This window comes from Chlorocebus sabaeus, chromosome 16 (genome assembly GCF_047675955.1).
Source record: "Chlorocebus sabaeus isolate Y175 chromosome 16, mChlSab1.0.hap1, whole genome shotgun sequence".
NCBI lineage: Eukaryota > Metazoa > Chordata > Mammalia > Primates > Cercopithecidae > Chlorocebus > Chlorocebus sabaeus.
Window position 1 is genome coordinate 66,890,452 of NC_132919.1, and position 23,154 is coordinate 66,913,605.

General features: G+C 45.5%; 2 protein-coding genes across 10 annotated transcripts in view; one reads left to right on the top strand and one right to left on the bottom strand.

Moving 5' to 3' along the window:
• Nucleotides 1–9: 9 nt before the first annotated feature.
• Nucleotides 10–3,593, bottom strand: DNAAF19 (dynein axonemal assembly factor 19). Of its 6 annotated transcripts, none has more exons than XM_008012389.3 (4): nucleotides 3,536–3,593; nucleotides 1,844–1,989; nucleotides 1,327–1,459; nucleotides 10–617 (listed from the first exon to the last, which is right to left on the bottom strand). In XM_008012389.3, exons 2-4 carry the CDS (start codon nucleotides 1,984–1,986, stop codon nucleotides 165–167), a joined length of 729 nt encoding a protein of 242 aa, XP_008010580.1. In that variant the 5' UTR covers nucleotides 1,987–1,989; nucleotides 3,536–3,593; the 3' UTR covers nucleotides 10–164. The 6 variants fall into 6 exon arrangements, with proteins under 6 accessions (XP_008010580.1, XP_008010582.1, XP_008010579.1 ...); XM_008012391.3 differs by having other exon boundaries at nucleotides 3,449–3,564; XM_008012388.3 differs by lacking the exon at nucleotides 3,536–3,593 and adding an exon at nucleotides 3,217–3,396.
• EFTUD2 (elongation factor Tu GTP binding domain containing 2) overlaps nucleotides 3,581–23,154 on the top strand; it is a 45,754-nt gene continuing 26,180 nt past the window's right edge. Inside the window, exons 1-11 of one of the 4 annotated variants that reach the window (XM_073005223.1) lie at nucleotides 3,585–3,696; nucleotides 4,556–4,650; nucleotides 6,105–6,222; nucleotides 8,218–8,326; nucleotides 13,146–13,311; nucleotides 14,872–14,950; nucleotides 16,446–16,521; nucleotides 16,996–17,061; nucleotides 18,430–18,465; nucleotides 19,511–19,601; nucleotides 20,497–20,579. In XM_073005223.1, coding sequence (XP_072861324.1) covers nucleotides 8,222–8,326; nucleotides 13,146–13,311; nucleotides 14,872–14,950; nucleotides 16,446–16,521; nucleotides 16,996–17,061; nucleotides 18,430–18,465; nucleotides 19,511–19,601; nucleotides 20,497–20,579 — 702 coding nt within the window. In that variant the 5' untranslated portion in view covers nucleotides 3,585–3,696; nucleotides 4,556–4,650; nucleotides 6,105–6,222; nucleotides 8,218–8,221. Of the gene's footprint in view, nucleotides 3,697–4,555; nucleotides 4,651–6,104; nucleotides 6,223–8,217; nucleotides 8,327–13,145; nucleotides 13,312–14,871; nucleotides 14,951–16,445; nucleotides 16,522–16,995; nucleotides 17,062–18,429; nucleotides 18,466–19,510; nucleotides 19,602–20,496; nucleotides 20,580–23,154 lie in introns of all 4 variants that reach the window. The other 3 variants (XM_073005225.1, XM_073005222.1, XM_008012381.3) reach the window with 3 other exon arrangements.

A 23,154-nucleotide genomic window follows, 5' to 3' on the forward strand; every position in this document is an offset into this window, starting at 1 on the left:
CTGGAGAAGTGGGGAAGATTTGATTCCTATTTTTGCTCTGAAAATTCCAAGTTGAGAAGGGAACTAAGTGTGGATTTCTTATTATGGTCCTGCAGAACCCCCAAGACAACAACCAAAAAACTGCCTCCAGTGACCACCAGGACCTCTGAGAGTAGCTTGTCGCATCAGTCAACCTGGTACAGCTCCAGCAGCTCCTGCAGGAGCCTCTCCTCCTCCTGGAGCCCACCAGACTGCTCCTCCAGACCCTGCTCCTCCCAGCTGAGCCCTTCCTTCGTGGATCTGGGGACGCCCATGGCTTGCAGCTTCTGAAACAAGCCCTTGCAGCTCTCTCTCTCTGCCTGGCTCAGCAGGCTCAGGTTCAGTGTGAAGCGCCCAGTGCTCGCCAGGCTGCGTAGGATCCCCAGCACCCCTGCCCGGTCAGCCGGCCCCACGTGATCAGCCAGTGCCACCAGCAGCTCCCCGAGAAGTCCAAACCCCACATCTGTCTGGAAGAGGCGGCCCAGCTTTGGACCCCCAAGCTGCAGTAGAGTCTGGTAGCGCTCTGGCCCACTTAGCAAGTGTCGTCGCCAATTACGGTAGAAGTCAGCAGAGGTCTCGGGCTGGAGGGGGGTTTTCTCCTGAATCACAAAGGAAGGAAAGGGAGTCAGGAGCTCTTCCAGCTGCTCTGCGACAGTGACAGTGAGGAGAACCTGTCGGTCTTCATCTTACTGTCTTCATCTTACTACTCTCTGAGCACTGGGAAGGCTGTGGTCCTTGGGGGCCTCATTTTCAGATGAGGAAGCTGGGGATGAGACAGGGAGGGCCCCCAAGGAATCCACGCCATGATTTGAGATTCTCATTTATACTGGAATTTTCCTATTCAAGAATGGAGACATAGCTCTGGCCTTCAAGAGTAAGTTGGGGTTAACTGTAAGTCGTGTGGATGGGTTGATTGGAAACCTCAGGAAGAGAGAAAGGAACTCAAGGATCTGAATGTCGGGGTCTCTCTCTCAACACTGCCACAGGATCATTACACTAGACACCATACAACCCAGAGGCAGAGCAACCCAAATCTGATCTGAGAATGAAAGTCAAAGGTCTAAGGGAAGTGGAGCTTCCTAGCCCAACTTTCTGACTCGTTCTGCCCAGTTCAACTCAGCTTCGCCATCTGCTGTTTGTTTTTCTTTCTGGGATTGGAGGCAGAAACCTATCTGTAGGTTTAACATGACAAATAAAGACTATGTGTGGTTAAAACAAAACAAAACAAAACAAAACAAAATGAAAAAACAGGATTGAAGCTTTAGGGCAGAGAATCCTGCTGGACTAAAGAGGCAGGCCCTCACCTACCGGGGAGATTTCAGTGGCCACATCCTGGAAGGTCCTTCCCTGAATAGTGTGACAGTTCCAGGGCACAGTTCTCTTTCCTCCCATCTTATCCTTCCGCTCCAGTGGCTTCAGATGTGATGCAAGGACAATACCCCTGTGGGCAAAGGACAGAAACTAAGCAATGGACTTAATGCTGTGTCTGTGGGCGTGAGGCAGCTAGACTTTGCATGGTATAGGATGAACCTGTTACAGACCAATAGGGCCATAATAATAACAATAACCACAGCGATAGCTGACTGCTTTCAAGCACTTCACATGTATCAGACACTTGCTCAGTCTTATGTGTAAGAACTCATTTAATTATAACAGTTACTGTTTTACAGATAAATAATTGAGACTCAGAGAAGTTAAGGAAATTGCATAAGATCAAATAGTAGAGGGTGGGGCCAGGACTGAAGCCCAGAATGGTTTGCTTTCAGGGTTAACTACTATAGTCCACCATAACAGGAGGGCCTGAGAAAAATGGCAGTGAGCCAACCTGAACTCCTCATAGGAAGCCACCCTCTGTTCCACTGCCCGTAACTTGGCAGCATTCTCCCGTTTGTACTTCTCATCAGCAGTGAGTGCAGCCTGCAGCTCTTTCTCCAAAGCCTTGAAGTTGATGATGTCATTCCTTTCCATGGCCTGTGCCCGGGAAGGCAAAGGGAATACACATCAGTGGACGGTCAATATCAGGGGAAAGAGGGTTATTGGATTATGCACCAGAACACAAATGACCCCAAAGCACTCTGGACATTATGTCACTCACACTGGGAGGTGTTACAAAAATCTGGTTTTCTATTTTATACAGACAAGTTGAATTTCACAGTGAGGACTTACACAAGACTTATCCCTGAAAATAGAATACAGAGTCCTGACTTTCAATTTGGAGTTCTGTCTTAATTTTGCTCTGTGCCTCTAAAAATACTTTTAATTTTGGTGCTTCAGTCGAGGAGGCATTTGGAACTCAGAATTCAGTTTCTTCACTCTTCCCCCATAGGATTGTTCTACAGAAAGTCGTTTCAACAGGGGACCTCACACAAAAGCAGAACTCTTGTTAGGTACCTTTGAGCTCAGGGATAAAGTTTCATTCTTCATTGAATGTCTTTAGTGAGGAAGGAGACTTTCACCCAAACCACACGCAATGACTGAGCAGGAAATCAAGCAGAAGGGGCAGAGGAAGGAGCTCAATGACCCTATCCCCAAATCCCTCTGGTCCCTAGGTACCTGGGCAATGTCTTTAGTTCTACCACTGTACTTCTGTAGCTTCTGCATATCTGAGGCTGACTGATTTCTACAGAGAAATTTTTTTTTCAAACAGGGTCTTGCTCTGTTGCCCAGGCTGGAGTGCAGTGGCATGATCTCAGCTCATTGCAACCTCTGCCTCCGGGGTTCAAGCAATTTTCGTGCCTCAACCTCCCGAGGAGCTGGGACTACAGGCGTGCACCATCACGCCCGGCTAATTTTTGTATTTTTAGGAGAGACGGGGTTTCATCATGTTGGCCAGGCTGATCTCGAACTCCCGACCTCAAGTGATCCGCGCGCCTCGGCCTCCCAAAGTGCTGGGATTACAGGAGTGAGCCACCTGCAGAGAGATTCTCTACGTGGGTTCTAGTCGTGGCTCTGGTATTTACTTGTTGTGGGACCTCTCTGAACTGCAAACTCCTAGTGAGTTGAGTTAGATTTTGTGGCGGGGTCATCACCAACAGCCCTAGCGCAAGGAAGCAGGAGGTCCCCAATCAATCCCACAGCCACCCTACCCCAACGTGGGGAATCTGAACGCCAAGAAGGGGCTGGGCTGGCCAGTAACCGAACTCAAGTGTCCAGTTCTCAGCCCTCCCCAGGCATTTACTAACCCTTCCGTCCCCTTACTCAGCCTCCCGGACCTTCACCCCAGCAGCCCCGGCCTTGGTCCACTTGTTTTCTTTGGCCAACCCCTGATAAGTCAACAGGAGGGCAGCCCCGCGCAGACCACTCCCGCAGCTGTGGTTGCCCAGCAACAGCGCTAACAGCCTGGCCACGTGATCTGCCGGAAGGCCCCCCCCACCCCATTTCAGGGTAGTCCCGAGGCGCCTGATCAGATTCGTTCATCCTCAGGTCTCACCCTCTTTGCAGCAGCCCACGTCTTGGGCTACTCGTCTTGGGGACCCGCTACTCCGCCTTGCCAGTTCCTGTCTCCGCGAGGGCATACCTCGGAACTGGTCCTCAGGCGGAGCGTTGTCCTCCCGGGCAGAAAGGCGACAGCGGCGTCTGCGGGGTCCTTCCTGGAGGCGGGCGCAGACGATTTTTGGCGTGGGGCGGAAGCGCATTCTCCGGCGGCGGCCTGGGAACTCTTAACTGAGCAGCCGGGAGGTAAGTTGAAGCGGGTCAGAGGCAAGGAATGGTTGCTCCAGGTGGGATAGGAAATTAAAGAGCGTCAGATCTGGAAGAGGCCTTATATGCTATCTGCCCCTTTCGCTTTACGGATGGGTAAATTGAGGCCTGGAGCGGAAAAAATAATGGAAGATCCTCTCCTCCGCGTGCCCCCCCTAAAGCTTTCGAAGCGCGCACGCACGCACACACCTCGATTTCGGGTCTGCCTCTATTAGCCTCTGTCCGTAAAATCGTATCCCTAGGAAGGAGTGTTGCTCTAACTGTCCAGTCCCCTTGCTCACTCCGTTTTCCGTCTGCCGCCTTCAGCCGTTCTCTGCTAAGTTCTCTCCGACGTTCCCTTTGAGCGCCTGCATTGTAGCGGGAAGCGGCAGTGAGGTTTGTTACCATGAGTCGCTAGTTTTGTGTAACTGTGGGCAAATCAGCTATATTTTCTGTACCATGTTAGAGTCACTCATAGTTCGATAAATACTTATTGAGGGCTTAGTCTGCGCTAGGCACTGTTCTAAGTGAACAAAACAAGCCCTTGCTTAAACTGTAGTTGGGGAAATGAACAGTGAACAACTAGGTATAAGTCAGCTAGTGATAAATGTATAACATTTGTGAATAACAATAAAACAGTGAAAGTGGGGAGTTGGAGAGTATGTATGGGGGACTTTTTAGAGTGACAGAGAAGGTGACATTTTAGTGGAAACTTGATTGAAATAAAGGGACAAGGTGAAAATATCAAAAGGAAAAGCGTTTTGGACAAAGAGAATGGCAAGTGCAATGGCCCTGAGGCAGAACTGAACTTGGCTTGTTCCATGAACAGCTTTATATAAAAATTTTTTCAATCGGCCAGGCGCGGTGGCTCACGCCTGTAATCCTAGCACTTTGGGAGGCGGACGCGGGCGGATCACCCGAGGTCAGGAGTTGGAGACCAGCCTGGCCAAAATGGTAAAACCCCCTCTCTACTAAAAATACAAAAAAATTAGCCGGGCGTAGTGGTGCACGCCTGTAGTCCCAGCTACTCGGGAGGCTGAGGCAGGAGAATCTCTGGAACCCAGGAGGCGGAGGTTGCAGTGAACCGAGATCGTGCCGTCGTACTCCAGCCTGGGCAACAAGAGCAAAACTCTGTCTCAAAAAATATATATAAAATAAATAGATAAATAATTTCTTCAAGCACTTGACTGGGGTCTTGGGAGAATGAGATAAGCATAAATGCGATAATAGCTTTTCGGAAATAAAAAGAATCTGTATGCATGTGAAAGTTTCCATAATAATTTACATTTAGTTATTGGTCCTTGGAGCTCCGATTCTCTCTCTACATTCAGCACCCAGCAGATGGCATTGAGGGAGGTGGAGATATCAGTCTAATCCAAGAAATATCAGCATCTTAAAATTAAACATCCCATTCAGTTAACATTTATCCAGTTTCTACTTATGCAAGGTGCTGTCTTGGCTGTTGACTATGTTAGCATTGGTACTTTTTTCTCAACTATTTAAAAATGTAAAATGCAGCTGGTTGCAGTGGCTCACAGCTGTAATCTCAGCACTTTGGGAGGCCGAGGCGGACGAATCACCTGAGGTCAGGAGTTCGAAACTAGCCTGGCCAACGTGGTGAAACTCCATCTCTACTAAAAATACAAAAATTAGCCAAGTGAAGTGGTGGGTGCCTGTAATCCCAGCTACTTGGGAGGTTGAGGCAGGAGAATCGCTTGAACCTGTGACGCGGAGGTTGCAGTGAGTCAAGATCATGCCACTGCACTCCAACCTGGGCAACAGAGTGGGACTCTGTCTCAAAAAAGTAAAATGCATTCTTAGCTGGAGGACCATGCAAAAACAGGTGGAGGGGCCAGATTTGGCCACAGGTCAGAGTTTGTCAATTCTTGCCCTAAAGTATTAGGAGGTGAAGAGGCATTGTGTCAGCAGCTTACTGTCAAATATTTGAGGAAAAGAAAGTTATTTGTACTGTTCTTGCCACTTTTTGGTATTATTTTAAAATTAAATTTAGTATAAAAGAAGTGAAGGGAAGAAGCGGGTGCATGGAACACAGGGTTCTCATGATCAAGGATGGCAAAAAATAATGCTAACTGTTTATTGAGCCTGGGGCTCTGGTAAATTCTTTACACAGGGTGTTTTTTTGTAATCCTCATAAACATTTATTCAGTGAGGATTATTCATTCTATTTTCCAGTTGAGGAATAAGAATCAGGTTTGGAGAGATGAAGCAACTTACCTGAGGTTACATAGTTGTTAGTGGCAAAGTTAGGATTTGAATCTAAGTCTTCCAACTTCAGAGCCCTGATGCTCTAGTCTGTTATTTATTGCTTATAAACTATAGTTGGTGATGGTAATTAGTACAGTTAACTATTTGTTTATTTATTTATTTATTTTTCTTTTTTGAGACAGAGTTTTGCTCTGTCGCCCAGGCTGAAGTGCAGTGGTGCAATCTCAGCTCACTTCAGCCTCTGTCTCCTGGATTCAGGTGATTCTCCTGCCTCAGCCTTCTGAGTAGCTGGGACTACAGGTGCGTGCCACCACACCCGACTAATTTTTTGTATTTTTAGTAGAGACGGGGTTTCACTGTGTTAAGCCAGGATGGTCTCGATCTCCTGACCTCGTGATCTGCCCACCTTGCCCTCCCAAAGTGCTGGAATTACAGGTGTGAGCCACTGCACCCAGCCAGTTAACTACTATTTAAGACAAAATTAAACACTGATAAAGGTGCAAAAAGCTCTAGTAGGATAGGGGAATGAGAAATTGAGGAGCTAGGAAAGCTTGAAGGAGGTGGTGGCATTTGAACTGTTTCTTTGAATAGAATTTCAATAATTGAAGTGGAAAAAAACCCACAAAACACTACTTACTTACAAAGGGAAAATGAGTAACTTTACAATGGAGAGGCCTGGCAAACATCACCTTAATGAAGTGATCAAAGTTAACATTACCACCAATGAGGCAAATTGAAATCATGTATCACCTGATAGGAAATGCTTTGAGAAGCACAGTTCTCACATGTTCTCACAGCATCACTTCTATGATATTCCTGCCTAAAACACATAACCTGAATATTATCATAAGGTAACATCAGACAACCTCAAATCAAGGGACATCCTTAAGGATGTCACGACAGTCCTTGGAAGGAAAGATCCAAAGACTGAAGATTGTAAATCCAAAGAGACTAAAGACATGACAACTAAATGCAAACATGATCCTGTATTGGATCCTTGGGTGTGTAAGATATTACTGGAACAATCTGTGAAACATATTATTGGAACAATCTGTGAAACTTGAATGGGATCTGTAAATTTGGTGGTAGTAATGTGTGAATATTAATTTTCTGATTTTGATGGTTGTCTTGTGGTTATGTAGAAGAATGTTTCTGTTCGTAAGAATCACACAAGGTGAGGGAGAGGTTGGCAAACTTTTTCTGTTAAGAACTGGATAATATTTTAGGCTTTGTGAGCCATATGGTTTCAGTCACAGCTACTCAACTCTGCTATTACAGTGTAAAGGCAACTGTAGATGATGTAAATGAAGATGCATGGCTGTTTTCCAGTGAAACTTTTTTTTTTTTTTTTTTTTTGAGATAGAGTCTCGTTTTGTCTCCCAGGCTGGAGTGCAGTGGCGCCACCTCAGCTCACTGCAACCTCTACCCCCTGGGTTCAAGGGATTCTCCTACATCAGCCTCCTGAGTAGCTGGGATTACAGGCATATGCCACCATACCTAGCTAATTTTTGTATTTTTAGTAGAGACAGGGTTTTGCCATGTTGACCAGGCTGGTCTCGAACTCCTGACCTCAGGTGATCTGCCCTCCCAAAGTGCTGGGATTACAGACGTGAGCCACCGCGCCAGGCCTCCCAATGAAATGTTTTAAGTAGACACTGACATTTGAATTCCTTATAATTAATTTTCATGTATCGTGAAATATTTTTCTTTTGACAATTTAAAAATGTTGAAAAGCATTCTTAGCTAGAGGGCCATGCAGAAACAGCTGGAGGGGCCAGATTTGGCCACAGGCCAGAGTTTGCACACCCTTACACTAAAGTATTAGGAGGTGATAAGCCACTGTGTCAACAGCTCACTTTCAAATAATTTAGGAAAAAGTAAGTTGTTTGTACTATTCTTGCCACTTTTTGACATTGAGTTATTTTAAAATTAAATTTGGTATTAAAGAAGTAGAGGAAGGGGACCTCCTCTTTTGGCTTTGGAGCGCCCCACCCCGTCTCTGTAGGGGGGAGCTTCTTCCTTCTGTCTTCTTTCCTTCTTGCCTATTAAACTCTGCTTGAAACCAAAAAAAAAAAAAAAAAAAAAAAAGGTGGAGGGAAGACTACATAAATAGAGACAAGTAGGGCAGAGGCTTGGGTAAAGTACTGGTCTTTGGGAGGAGCCTTCAGTAGATTGATGTCACTGGGAGGAGGCATGTGAAAGGGGTATGGCCAACCATAAGACTAGGTAGGTGGGGCCACCACATGGAGGCCTTGATTACCTTGCCAGAATCTAACTCCTTTCCTTGAATTTTAGCATCATGGACACCGACTTATACGATGAGTTTGGGAATTATATTGGACCAGAGCTTGATTCTGATGAAGATGACGACGAATTGGGTAGAGAGACCAAAGATCTTGATGAGGTAAAGCAAATATATTGTCTTTTCATCTCGCTCTTACTTATTTTTATTTAAGACAAGGTCTCACTCTGTTGCCAGGCTTGAGTGCAGTGGCGCAATCTCAGCTCACTGCAACCTCTACCTCCTGGGCTTAAGTGATCCTCCCATCTTGGCCTCCCAAATAACTGGGACTACAGGCATGCATCACCATGCCCAGCTAATTTTTTTTATTTTTCATAGAGACAAAATGTTGCCCAGGCTGGTCTCGAACTCCTGAGCTCAAGAATCCACCCGCCTTGGCCTCCCAAAGTGCTGGGATTACAGGCATGAGCCACCATGCCCAGCCCCCTCTTTTCTTTTTTCTCTCTCTTTTTTTTTTTTGAGACAGCCTCACCCTGTTGCCCAGGCAGGAGCACAGTGGCACCATCTTGGCTCACTGCAGCCTCTGCCTCCCGGATCCAAGCGATTCTCATGCCTCCGCCTCCTAAGTAGCTGGGATTACAGGTGTGTGCCACCATGCCTGGCTAATGTTTTTTGTATTTTTAGTAGAGATGGGGTTTCACTATGTTGTCCAGGCTGGTCTTGAACTCCTGACTTCAAGCAATCCACATGCCTTGGCCTCCCAAAGTGTTGGGATTACAGGTGTGAGCCACCGCGCCTGGACAGATTTATTTTTTTAAATTATATTGAGGTATATAACAGAGATGCATAGATTTTGGTAATGGGTGCATTGGCTCATGTCTGTAATCCCAGCACTTTGGGAGGCTGAGGTGGGCGGATGACCTGAGGTCAAGAGTTTGAGACCAGTCTGGCCAATGTGATGAAACCCCATCTCTATTAAAAATACAAAAATTGGTTGGGCGCAGTGGCTCAAGCCTGTAATCCCAGCACTTTGGGAGGCCGAGATGGGCGGATCACGAGGTCAGGAGATCGAGACCAACTGGCTAACATGGTGAAACCCCGTCTCTACTAAAAAATACAAAAAACCAGCCGAGTGAGGTGGCAGGCGCCTGTAGTCCCAGCTACTTGGGAGGCTGAGGCAGGAGAATGGCGTGAACCCGGGAGGCGGAGCTTGCAGTGAGCTGAGATCCGGCCACTGCAGTCCAGCCTGGGAGACAGAGCGAGACTCCGTCTCAAAAAAAAAAAAAACAAAAAAACAAAAATTAGCTGGGCATGGTGGCATGCGCCTGTAGCCCCAGCTACTCCAGAGCCTAAGGCAGGAGAATCTCTTGAACCCAGGAGGTAGAGATTGCAGTGAAACTCCATCTCAAAAAAATTAAAAAAATTAAAAGTTTAAAAAAACAATGATAAAAGAATATTGGTTTAGTTTTATTTTAGACTTGTTGAGCTACTGTAGACTCGGTAGCGGTAATTACAGGCAGTCAGAAATGATTATATAAAATCCTGCAGTTAGATTCATAATATATTCAGCAGTATGGGGCAGTAGAAAACTGGCTTGATAGCTATTTTGGAGCCACCACCAGTAAGATATATGTGGCTGCCAAAAGAGCTAATGTAATCTTAGGCCACTTTAGTAGAAGTAGAGTGTAAGATGGTAGGAGGTAGCCAGTCTTACCACTGGAGGGTTTTGTGTTCTTAAGGAAGAGGTTGGCATGCTGTAATTTGTGTGAAGGAAAACAAGCACCCAGCAGTCCCTCTACCCACCTGCCTACACCTGTACTCCTATACGATGCCTTCCCTTCCGTTCTTATGAATTATTTGTTCATGCTTCTGTCTACTAGAAACTAATCCCATCCCTTCTCACCTCTCAAGACCTTTGGCAGTTCTGCCCTCTCTATCCTGTGCCATCAGTTTTCCCTGTCTACCAGATCATCCCCATCAGCATACACAGAAAAAATGTCATTTCATCCTAAAACTCTCTCTTGACCCCATATCCCTCTTCATTTACCTCCAGATTTTCCCTGCTTTCCAGTGCAGCACATCTCAAATGAGTTGTTCATAGTTGCTGTCTCCAGATCCTCTCCTCCCATTTTCCTTCAAACCCACTTCCATCCTTTTGCCTCTCCCATTCCACAGACTGCTCTTGTCAAGGTCACTAGTGACCTCTGCCTTGCTAAATCCCAAGGTCAGTTCCCAGCCCTCATCCTACGTGACCTGCCTGCATCATCTGACCCAGCTGATCATTCCCTCTTTAAAATACTCTCTTCCTTTGGCTTTCAGAGAACTCCTGGTTTTCCTCCTCACTGACATCCCTTCTCAGCCTTTGCTGCTGCTTCCTCATCATCTCCCTGACCTCCAAATGTCAGCAGGCCCAGGGCTCCATTTCTCAGACCTGTTCTCTGTCTACACTCACTCCTCTGGGGATCTCATCCAGTCTATCAAATAACTTGTATTCATGATGACTCAGATTTGTATCTCCAATCTGGACTTTCCTCTTGAATGTCACGTTTGTATGTCCACCTTCCTACATGGTGTCTCTACTTAATGTCTGACAGGGAATCTCAAACCTGGCGTTATCTCACACATTAAGTACTGAGCTTTCCCTGCCCTGCTCCCCCAACCTGCTCTTACAGTCTTTCTTCCTCATCTCAATAAAGGCAAGGCTGTTTTCCAGTGCTCAGGTCAAAAACCTTGCTGCTTCTCTTTTTTCTCATACCTCCTTTCTGTTCAGTAGAAAACAGTTTTGACTCTACCTTTGTGATGTATCCAGAATTCAGCCTCTCCTCACCACCTTCCTAGTTCCTGCTCTGTCTAGTCCAAGCCACCATCACTGTTCTTTCTTTCCTGAATTACTGCAGTAGCTCCCTAACTAATCTCCTTGTTTCTGGTTTATTCTCAGCATAGGGGCTGGAGTGGTTCTTTTAAAACAGAAATCTGATCATATCACTTCTCTGCTCCAAACTCCTGGTGCAGAGTTTCTTCATCTCAGCACTGTTGACATTGGGGCCAGATACTTCTTTCTGTGACGATTCTGTGTGTTATAGAATGTTTAGCAGCATCCATGGCCTTTACCCACTGGATACTAATGGCACCTGCCCCGCTACTTTTGCTCTAGAGTACAAGTAAAGTCCAATTTCTTAGAGCGGTCTCGAAGATCCTGTGTATTTGCCTCCCGTGTGATCACAGCTTCCTGTTCCCCAGTCCTTCGCTCCATTCTCGCCATATTGGCTTTCTTGCTAAACCTCAAAGTTGCCACATGCTCTTGGCTCTGGGCCTTTGCATTCTGTTTCATCAGCCGACTAGAATGCTCTTCCCCAGATACCTGTAGAAGTTATTCTCTCTCTGCAGGTTTTTTGCTCCAGTAGTACCTCTTTTTCCTTCATTGCCTTAGTTCTAACACCTGGAACAGTGCTTAGCACATATTACATGCTCGGTAAGTGTTTTAGGACATAAAGGGTGATCTGGTAGCCACCTTAGATTATTTGGAAAACTTTTTAGCAGAAGCGAGAATGACTTCGTTAATGTTGCATATGACTATGGATTAATTTGTAAGGAGGTAGAATTGAAGTTACTTAATTGTTAAGTGTTCAATTTAATGGCTTTTAGGGTATTCAGAGTCACGCAACTGTCGTCACAATCAATTTTAGAACATTTTCATTATCTCAGAAAAAACTCTATACCCCTTAACCATTGCCCTCCCACCCACACCTACCCTGCCAGCCCTGGGCAATCTGCTTTCTGTCTATATAGATTTGCTTATTCTGAATATTTTCATATAAATGGAATCATATAATATGCAGGTTTTTCAGTCTGGCCTCTTTACTCACATCATGTTTTCAAGGCTCATCTATGTTGTAGCATGTGTATACCTATAGCAAGTACAGGTATTTTGTTGGTTTTTGTTGCCGAATCTTTTGTATGGATGGACCACATTTCATTTATCCAGTCATCAGTTCATCGACATTTGGTTGCTCCCACTTTTTGGCTGTTATAAATAATGCCACTATGAACACTGATTTCTAAGTTTTTGTGTGGCCATAAGTTTTCATTTGTCTTGGGTATATACTTAGGAGTGGACTGGCTGGGTCATATGTAACTGTGTTGAACATTTTGAGGAACTGCCAAACTATTTTCCAAAGCAGCTGCACCTCTTTCCTACCAGCAGTGTGTGAGGTTTCAGTTTCTCCACATCCTTGCCGGCACCTGTTATTATCTGTCACAAAGTTATTTTCCAAAAACAATTCTGTGGATATAAGTGAAAATGTTAAAGGTATGGGCTTATTCCCAGTTTTTACCTCTGTCTTCTGGTTTCTGCCCTTGGAGAAAGTTACTTTTTTCCCCCTAAAGGGCAGTGCTGTGATTTGTTTTCTCCAGTCTCAACCCACTTGTGACCAGTGGCCCACATTCAGGAAGGGGCAAGTTTGAACCAGGAGCACTGTCCATGGCCTCGGCTTAGAGTCTTCTCTTTATGAACGGTCTCAGAGGAGTGGAACCTGCCCCGCTGGCTTAGAACTCAGAATAAGAAGCTGGCCAGAGGCCGGGCGCGGTGGCTCAAGCCTGTAATCCCAGCACTTTGGGAGGCCGAGACGGGCGGATCACGAGGTCAGGAGATCGAGACCAACCTGGCTAACACGGTGAAACCCTGTCTCTACTAAAAATACAAAAAAACTAGCCGGGCGAGGTGGCGGGCGCCTGTAGTCCCAGTCACTTAGGAGGCTGAGGCAGGAGAATGGCCGGGAGGCAGAGGTTGCAGTGAGCTGAGTTCCGGCCATTGCACTCCAGCCCGGGCAACAGAGCAAGACTCCGTCTCAAAAAAAAAAAAAAAAAAAAAAAAAGAAGCTGGCCAGCATGTACAGTCAGTGCTGTCACTCATGGAGGTGGTCAGACATCAAACAGGAAAGGCGTGTGCCTCTTCGATTCTCCTTCTCCCTCTTGCTTTCAGATGGATGATGATGACGATGACGATGACATAGGAGATCATGACGATGACCACCCCGGGATGGAGGTGGTGCTGCATGAGGACAAGAAGTACTACCCGACAGCCGAGGAGGTGTACGGCCCTGAGGTGGAGACCATAGTTCAAGAGGAAGACACTCAGCCTCTCACAGGTACATCAGGAGGGGCTGGGCTGTGAGGAGGTGAAATTGAAACCTGGAAACTTCATTTCATAGCTGTCAGCAAACCTTAAAAGTTCAGTAAATGAATTGATCAGTTTTTCTTGACTACCTTCAGTACTGTTTCTGGTTTAAGATTCAGTTAATCCTCTTTTAATATTCAGTAAAGCTCTTAACTAGTTTCTAGGTAAATAAGAGTTATTTCTTATTTATATGCTATCAGTTTAGGTGCATGAAGACTTATCAAGTTTATTTACCCTGTGGCCTGATATGTTTTTCCATCCAAATAACTCCAGCCCTTTTAACCAGTTCTCATAATGTGCATTGTCCATTTATTTTTCTTTTTTTGAGACGAAGTCTTGCCCTGTCGCCCATGCTGGATTGCAGTGGCACAGTCTTGGCTCACTGCAACCGCCCCCTCCCTGGTTCAAGCAATTCTCCTGCCTCACCCTCCCTGGTAGCTGGGATTATAGGCGCCTGCCACCACGCCTGGCTAATTTTTGGGTTTTTTTGTTTGTTTGTTTTTGTTTTTTGAGACAGAGTCTCGCTCTGTCACCCAGGCTGGAGTGCAGTGGCCGGATCTCTGCTCGCTGCAAGCTCCGACTCCAGGGTTTACGCCATTCTCCTGCCTCAGCCTCCCGAGTAGCTGGGACTACAGGCGCCTGCCACCTCGCCCGGCTAGTTTTTTGTATTTTTTAGTAGAGACGGGGTTTCACCATATTAGCTAGGATGGTCTCGATCTCCTGACCTCGTGATCCGCCCGTCTCGGCCTCCCAAAGTACTGGGATTACAGGCTTGAGCCACCGCGCCCGGCCTAATTTTTGTATTTTTAGTAGAAACGGGGTTTCACCATGTTGACCAGGCTTGTCTTGAACTCCTGACCTCAAGTGATCCGCCTGCCCTGTCCTCCCAAAGAGCTGGGATTACAGGCGTGAGCCACTGCATCTTAATAGTTTTCATAGGCTGGAAGTGGTGGCTCATGCCTGTAATCCCAGCACTTTTGGAAGCCAGAGCGGGAGGATTGCTTGAGCCCAGCAGTTTGAGACCAACCTGGGCAACATGGTGAAATCCCATCTCTACAAAAAAGTACAGAAATTAGCCGAGCACGATGGTGGATGCCTCCCAGCATCTCGGGAGACTGAGGCGGGAGGATCACTTGATTGTGCCATGTGTACGCTTCAGCCTGGGTAACAGGGTGAAACCCTGTCTCCCCAAAAAAAAAGTTTTCATTGATCTTTTGGAAAGTAATTGCATCTTATAAATGTGAGGAAAGATTTTGAACTGACATTGACCTCAACCTACATCCATTCCCTCTCCCTCCCTCCCACTCTTGCTCAAAATGATGCCCCGACTCCTCTTTCCACAATTCAAGGTCCTTCACTGTCTCATGCCAAATAGCATTTCCAAAACTTTCTCAACATGAGTGAACCTTGAGAGTAAAATAAATTGATGTCGTACATCATACATTCCGAAAGGTCAGTCTAATGGAATAGTGCTCTGTATTTTTATGTTTTATGCCCACCTACACATCACTACCTTTTTTTTTTCTTCTAGAACCCATTATTAAGCCAGTGAAAACCAAGAAATTCACTCTGATGGAGCAGACATTACCTGTTACAGTGTATGAGATGGAGTAAGTTACAAGGTTTCTCAGCTTCTCTGCAGGAATGCCCTGGGTTCATGTTTTTGTAGAGATAGGAGGTGGTTTGTGGCTGAAATAGCCAGTAAATTGTGGCCGTACATAGCTCTCAAATTCTCCTTCAGCTTGTGTGGCTGCTGGGATATTTGGGCTCAATCTTAACTTTTCTCTTGGTGTTCATCCAGATGTTAGCTGTTTCCTCTTCTTCCAGGTCTTTAGTTTGATGTTGAAAGCCAGCCTTTAAGACAGATCTGGGTATTACAGTTATCACTCTTGGGTCCACCAGAGCCTGTTTGGACTTAGTAAGACTGCTGAGTATTTTAGGAACATATTAGCTCTTTATTTTGTTTTTGTTGCTGTTGTTTTGAGATAAGGTCTCGTTTTGTTGCTCAGGCTGGAGTGCAGTGGCACAATCACAGCTCATTGCAGCCTTGACCTCCCAGGCTCAATAGATGTGTCTGCCTCAGCCTCCTGAGTAGCTGGGACTACAGGAACACACCACCACGCCTGGCTAATTTTTGTACGGTTTCACTGTGTTGCCCAAGTTGGTCTCAAACTCCTGGGCTCAAATTATTCTCCTGCCTTAGTTTCCCAAAGTGCTGAGATTACAGGCGTGAGCCACCATACCTTGCCCTCAACTCTTTATTTTGAAAAGGAGAGCAAAAGCAGGTAGATATGTGTGTAGGATCATTTAGGTGCTCTCTCTCTTTTTTTTTTTTTTCTTTTTCCGATGCGGAGTCTCACTTTGTTGCCCAGGCCAGAGTGCAGTGGCATGGTCTCAGCTCTCTACAACTTCCACCTTCCAGCTTCAAGTGATTCTCCTGCCTCAGCCTCCTGAGTAGCTGGGATTACAGGCACATGCCACCACGTTCAGCTGTTAGTAGAGATGGGGTTTCACCATGTTGGAAGTCCTGGCCGAGTGCGGTGGCTCATGCTTGTAATCGCAGCACTTTGGGAGGTCGGGGCAGGTGGATCACCTGGGGTCAGGAGTTTGAGACCAGCCTGACCAACATGGTGAAACCCTGTCTCTGCTGAAAATGCAAAAATTAGCTGGTCGTGGTGGCCTCGGCCTCCCAAAATGTTGGGATTACAGGCGTGAGCCACTGCTTCCGGCCTAATTTTTTTGTATTTTTAGTGGAGATGGAGTTTCACCATGTTGGCCAGGCTGGTCTTGAACTCCTGACCTCAGGTGATCCGCCCACCTCAGCCTCCCAAAGTGCTGGGATCACAGGCGTGAGCCACCATGCCCAGCCTCTTCCTTTTTTAGTCTTGCTATTTTACTATTAAATCCCTGTGATAGTCCATTCACAGATCGTGTTACCTCTTGGATAAGTTTCTTGCTATGTAAGTATAGACATTCGCATCTGCCTGAGGGCTCTCCAATTGGTCTGAAAGTTGTTCCTGGCCAAAAATACCTGAACCTTAAACTCCACTCCTCATTTGGAAACTTTTGCCAATGTCTGTTTTCTCTTTTCCTTTGTCCTTTCAGTTTCTTGGCAGATCTGATGGATAACTCAGAGCTCATCAGAAATGTGACCCTTTGTGGACATCTCCACCATGGCAAGGTAAGAGAGAACTTTCAGCTACTTGGAATAGGATTTCTCTTTTGTGCCTGATCATGTTTTAGCCCTTAGAGTCACAGCGGTTGAGGTTTGAGGTCACAAGGCTCAACCTACTGACTCGGGGTACTGCATGCCTGTTACGAAGCCATACTGTGAAATTCTGGCTTTTCCCAAGCAGCAGGTGGAGCCTGTTCCTGAGCCTTGTGTCTACATCTGGACAGAAGATGGGAAATTGAGCCTTACTCTGATTTTTATAAGTTTTCATTTCCTGAGGGATGCCTGTCTAAGAAAGATTTCATCTTTTATTTGAAAATAATCCTGTGGCTTCAGTGTTAATTCTTTGCTGTCCCATAACCCTCCTTGCTCTCCTTTTTCCTCTCCTTATCCCTAAATTATGTGGTGTATTGGGAGCTGGGGGAAGGGCACAGTAAATTTTCCTCTGTGGTTGGCAGGTGTTAACTGTTTCTTCCCTTTTAGACATGTTTTGTAGATTGTTTAATTGAGCAGACTCACCCGGAAATCAGAAAGCGCTATGACCAAGATGTAAGTAGAACTTCTATTGAGGGTTTAGGATGAACCATTCAGAACAGATAGAGATGTCTGTCTCCTCCTTCCTTCACCCTTCCTGTTCTCTATAAATAATGACGCCTCCAAAGTGCAGCTTTATAATTGTGATCTCTATTAATAGGCTGTAAGAAAATAATTTCAACTTTCTCAGGAGCCTAGAGAATATTGAGCTGCAGTATTTTTGGATGATCCGTTTTGCACTTGGGATCCCTCCTCTGTTATGATATGTCCTGACTTTTATAGTCTATTCTTTGCTGTCATAGTATTAATAGCCTGCTCTATAAATATGATACAATTGTACCTGGTTTTCATGGTAAATTTAAATGCCTGTGAATGAGGCCAACTGTGGCTGCAAGTCTCTGCGCAATAAATGTTCAATCCCTGCCAGATTGATTGTTTTAACACTCTAGCATGAAGGCTGACATGTGTCTCCCTTTATCATGCTAAGAATTCTGTGCATTTGATATAAATTAGCTCTCAGCTATACCTGGTCTTTAGTGACCTCCCCCAACTCAAAGAGAGCGGTAGCTCATGCCTGTAATCCCAGCACTTTGGGAGGCCAGGACAGGAGGATCACTTGACGTCAGGAGTTTGAGACGAGCCTGGCTAACATGGCGAAACCCCAACTCTACTAAAAATGCAAAATGTAGCTGGGTGGGCACAGTGATGTGCACCTGTAGTCCCAGCTACTCGAGGGGCTGAGGCAGGAGAATCGCTTGAACCTGGAAGGCAGAGGTTGCAGTCAGCCAAGATTACGCCACTGCACTCTAGCCTGGGCGACCGAGTGAAACTCTGTCTCAAAAAAGACAAAACCACAACCAAAAAGAAAAACCCGGCCGGGCGTGGTGGCTCACACCTGTAATCCCAGCACTTTGGGTGGCCTAGCTGGGTGGATCACATGAGGTCAGGAGTTCAAGACCAGCCTGACCAACATGGTGAAACCCTGTGTCTACTGAAAATACAAAATTAGCTGGACGTGGTGGCGCACGTCTGCAATCCCAGCTACTTGGGAGGCTGAGGCAGGAGAATCTCTTGAACCCGGGAGGCAAAGGAGGTTTCAGTGAGCCAAGATTGTGCCATTGTACTCCAGCCTGGGCAACAAGAGTGAAACTCTGTCTCCAAAAAAATAAAAATAAAAAAATCCCTCCACGCACCCAGGAGCATTTCCAGCTGGGAGGGCACTGGTCTCATTGTCTGGAATTGCTGTGGGGACACCCTGCTCTCTGTCTCTCTTTAATCTCAAAGAAACCCTTGAGCTGGGAGGTGGTGAGGGAAAGCGATTGATGGTTCGTTTGTGGGAGAGGAGTCTGAACTCAGGTGGTAACAACAGTTAATTTTTTTCAGCTGTGCTATACTGACATCCTCTTCACAGAGCAAGAGGTAAGCATGCCTTGTGGAATCCGATTGTTGCCTACACCAGACCCCCCAGTAATAGTTTTGTAGGGAATGTAGAGGAGCCTTTATGATAGCATTTTAGTTCGTACTCTACTCCTTTCTCCCCACTTCTCACATCCCATCTCCTTCTTCCTCCAGTTACTCCAGGGTTATAACTTAAAAAAGAACTGGGTAGGCAAGCTGTAGGTTAGGAGGGGGACCCTCCTGTTCTTGACTAGATTAAATTTGGCCTAATATAGGGCAAATACTAAGAGGTGATGGCTGCATTTGTGCTTTAAGTTACGCAGAAGCTCAACGTGATTTTTTTTAAATGACGTCATCCTTTAAAAATCCACAGGATGACTCCATCCATATGATGACCTCTTTCTAGGAGTAGCTTCTCTTTGAAAATGGGTTCCTATATCTTTGTGTTCCTCTTTTTGTCTTTCCATCCGGATCTTTCTCTCTACTCTCTGACCCCTTCTCTTTCCCCCCTCTTATTTCTGTCCCTTTTTCCTAATGGAAGTTTTAAGTATAAATAAGTATGGTTAACTAAAGGCACTTGGAATTAATAAAGATAGGCAGTTAGTGTTAGCTGTTACTGTTTTATAATGCATTTATATATTTGTTTGACTGGAATTTTAAACAAATGTTTATTCCTGTTATATTTCTTTTTATATTTCTTTTTTTAAAAAAAAAAACTAAAATACCCCAGATTGTTTCTTTTTACTTTCAAGGTGCTCAGCTATTTTTGTTTCTCATGTATAAAGAGGATGAGATTCTAGGACCCTGGATTCTCTGATAGGGCTTAATACTGTTTTGTTTGCAGTAATTCATTTTCATCTTTTCATATTTGAAACAAGCCCCCCAAAAATGCTATCTAACACCAAGATATTTTATTTTCAAGGTCATGCTGGCTAGAAGCCTAGATAAAAATCACCCACTATAAGGAGAGCCATCAGTGTAATTTACTAGCAATTGGGGAGCCCCAAAAGCAAAATGAACCCCTCTTGCGTAGGAAGAGGTCTTGACCACTCTTTGTTTCTTTCAGAGAGGTGTAGGCATCAAAAGCACTCCTGTGACAGTGGTCTTGCCAGACACCAAAGGAAAATCTTATCTCTTCAATATCATGGACACTCCAGGTAGGACATCCTTTGGCTTTTGATTATTGGAACCTTGTCTTGGTTTTGCGTGTGTCGTCTCACTTTCCAGAGCAGAACAGAGCAGTACATCTTTGTTTTTACATTCCCTCACCTTCATTGACACCATTTTCAGTTTTGACTCTCTCCTTTGTTTCTGACTGTTAATTTCGCAAGCATCGTACTCCAGGCCTCCTATTCATGTCTTTACTCTTTTGAATATGTAAAAATGTTAGGGAATCGTATTCATTTATTCATTTCAGCCCGTCAGGCCCCATGCTATCTGCTGGGGAGCTAAAGGTGAGTCAGAGCCAGTTCCTGGCCTCGAGTACTCTCAAAGGAGACTGGTGAACATACAGATGACCTTGGAAACAGGACCCCTTGGCTGACTCTTCCTCCTATTGAAAGGACCAACTGGGGCAGAGTTTTTAAAAACTGAAAGGTTTTAGGTTTTGGCTGATTTGCCTTCTTGGCGCCATCTGATGCCCAGTGTCCTGATACCTCTCAGCCCCTGCCCCCATAGCACCTCGGCAGGAACTGCCTTCCTCGAACAGCATACTGTGCTCCAGGCCCTCCTTTGCCTTTTCTCCTGCCTCCAGATTGTCTTGAGTCCCACAGAACTCTGCTCACTGCTGATTAGGCTAAGCTGGTGTGTGATGTGGACTCATGCTCTCCTGGGCACTTCCCTCTTTTTATGTAGGGAGCCTCCCATAGAAAAGCTTAATGCAAGGATATGATTCTAATGGGGGATATTTTTATCCTGCAGCGGGTTATGGTGAGGAGGGGAAGAGGGTATTTGGAGGTTCACAGGCTTTGAAGTGCCCCCTCAGTTCACCGTACCAGTTAATTGTGCTTTATCCTACACCAAGTGATGACTTACTTAGTATTTGCTTTTCAGGACATGTGAATTTCTCTGATGAGGTCACAGCTGGCTTGCGCATCTCAGATGGAGTGGTTCTTTTCATTGATGCTGCCGAGGGGGTGAGTCAGACTCAGCTCCCAGAATCTCATCCATCCTGTTATGTTTGCCCCCCGCAATACCCAGAGCACTAAGTGAGCTGGGAGCCAGAGAACCTTGAAACTCTCTGGGATTAAGGCTCAAATTTGCTCTAAAATTAAAGCAGCAAATGAAGTTCAAAATTAATTCTCACCGGGTGTGGTGGCTCGCACCTGTAATCTCAGCACTTTGGGAGGCTTAGGTGGGTGGATCACCTGAGGTCAGGAGTTCAGGACCAGCCTGGCCAATATGGCAAAATCCCGTCTCTACCAAAAAATACAAAAATTAGCCAGGTGTGGTGACCCTTGCCTGTTATCCCAGCTACTCATTAGGCTGAAGCAGGAGAATCATTTGAGCCTGGGAGTTGGAGGTTGCAGTGAGCCGAGATTGTGCCACTTCACTCCAGCCTGGGCAACAGAGTGAGACATTCTCTCAAAAAAAGAAGAAAAAAATAATCAATGTGGGTGCCCTTGCTTCCTGCTCAGTGAAGCTCAAAATAAGACTCACTGCTATTCAGAAAGCACAAAGATAAAATGACAAATGTAAATAAAAGGAAGGGAGGAGAGTATGTTCTTGTAAGTGGATTTTTAATATTAGTTACGTTTTTCCAAGAGATTGGAGTTAAAAGACCAGGGTGTCTTCTGTATTCCTGAATTGAGAGATGGAACACTTTGGCTGTCCTCATACATGTTGTCATTGGTGAGACAGCCAGCAGAGGGAGCCAGAATTGTCTGGGTTTTTTTGGTTTTTTTGTGTGTTTTTTTAACTGACTTTTCATTTTGGAATAAACAAACTGAAAAGTTGCAAGAATTATTCAAAGGACCCACCCTCATTTACTTCGTAATTCTCTACACATTCAGACACACACACAGAGACAGGTGTGTATGTTTTCCCCTTGAACCGTTTGAAAGTAAAATATTTCAGAATGTATTTTCTAAGAATAAGGACATTCACCTACATAACCACAGTACAGTTGCCAAAATCAGAAAATTTAAAATTGATACAATCCTGTTGTACAGATCTTTTCTGCAGACCTTGTTCAGTTTTACTGATCATACCAACAATTTCCATTATAGAATATTTCCCCTAATCCACAGTGATGCATAGCATTTAGTTTTCATGATTTTCAAGTCTCTGAATTGAAGCTGTTCTTTAGTCTCTCCTGGTCTTTTATGACATTGGCGCTTTTGAAAAGTACAGGGCATTTGTTTTGTAGAATGTCTTTCAATTTGGGTTTGTCTAATACTTCCTTATGATTAGGCTTGGTTATTAGAATCTGGTTATTCCGCTCCTTATCAGACTTTACTAGTTTTGTCATCCATTGATGATTCTTGGCTTATTCCTACAATAGTTGCAAATGGTGAGTCTTCTAACTCTTATTCCTTCTGTTTTGTTTTGTTTTTGAGATGGAGTCTTGCTCTGTCGCCCAGGCTGGAGTGAAGTGGTGTGATCTCGGTTCACTGCAACCTCTGCCTTTTGGGTTCAAGCGATTCTCCTGTCTCAGCCTCCAAGTAGCTGGGATTACAGGTGCATGCCACCAAGCCCAGCTAATTATTGTATTTTTAGTACAGACAGGGTTTCACCATGTTGGCCAGACTGGTCTCGAACTCCTGACCTCAGGCGATCCACCCACCTAGGCCTCCCAAAGTGTGGGGATTGCAGGCGTGAGCCACTGCACCCGGCCATTGCTTTTGTTGTTGTTGTTGTTGTTGTTGTTGTTTTGTTTTGTTTTGTTTTTTTGAGATGGAGTCTCGCTCTTTCGCCCAGGCTGGAGTGCAGTGACACAATCTTGGCTCACTGCAACCTTTGCCTCCCAGGTTCAGGCGATTCCCCTGCCTCAGCCTCCTGGACAACTGGGACTACAGGTGCCCACCATCACACCCAGCTAATTTTTGTATTTTTGGTAGAAATGGAGTTTCACTATGTCAGTCAGGCTGGTCTTGAACTCCTGACCTCAAGCAGTCCACCTGCCTTGGCCTCCCAAAGTGCTGGGATTATAGGCGTGAGCGACTGCGCCTGGCCTATTGGTTGGAATTACGTTGTAAAGAAGTGCTTTTGCTTCTCCCCCATTTGCTTATCACTATGGATGTTTGGGTTTGTATTTTATTCAGTGAATTATAATTATAATCTGTTACTGTCCTTATGCATTCCAGTGCTCTAGTGCGCTCATCCCAGATTTGGCTACTGAGAACTCCTTTAGGGTGATTCCATCATCCTTTTCACATCTCATTGTTTCTTGAGCACTTCCTTACCTTCAAGCACAAAAAGATGTTCTAGACGTGTCTTGTCACAATCCTGGACTCAGCCATTTCTTCAAGGAGCTCTGGCTTTTTTTTTCCTTCAAAGAGATGGGATCTTGCTCTCTGGCCCAGACTGGAGTGCAATGGTACAATTATACCTCACAGCAGCCTCAGACTCCTGGGCTCTAGTGATTCTCCCACTTCAGCCTCCCAAATAGCTGGGACTACAGGTGTGTGCCACCATGCTCAGCTTACTTTTAAAGATTTTTTTAAGAGATGGGATCTTGCTCTGTTGCCTGGGATGGTCTCGAACTTCTGG

What these genes read in the sequence shown, in the direction of transcription:
- DNAAF19 (XM_008012385.3), bottom strand. Translation starts at nt 2,703, where the DNA reads ATGCCACTGCACTCCAGCCTGGGCAACAGAGCAAGACCCTGTTTGAAA. An exon ending in GAACTAAAGACATTGCCCAG is followed by an intron (nt 1,990 to 2,571) that starts GTACCTAGGGAC and finishes TCCCGGGCACAG; the next exon opens with GCCATGGAAAGGAATGACAT. An exon ending in GCTTCCTATGAGGAGTTCAG is followed by an intron (nt 1,460 to 1,843) that starts GTTGGCTCACTG and finishes CTTTGCCCACAG; the next exon opens with GGGTATTGTCCTTGCATCAC.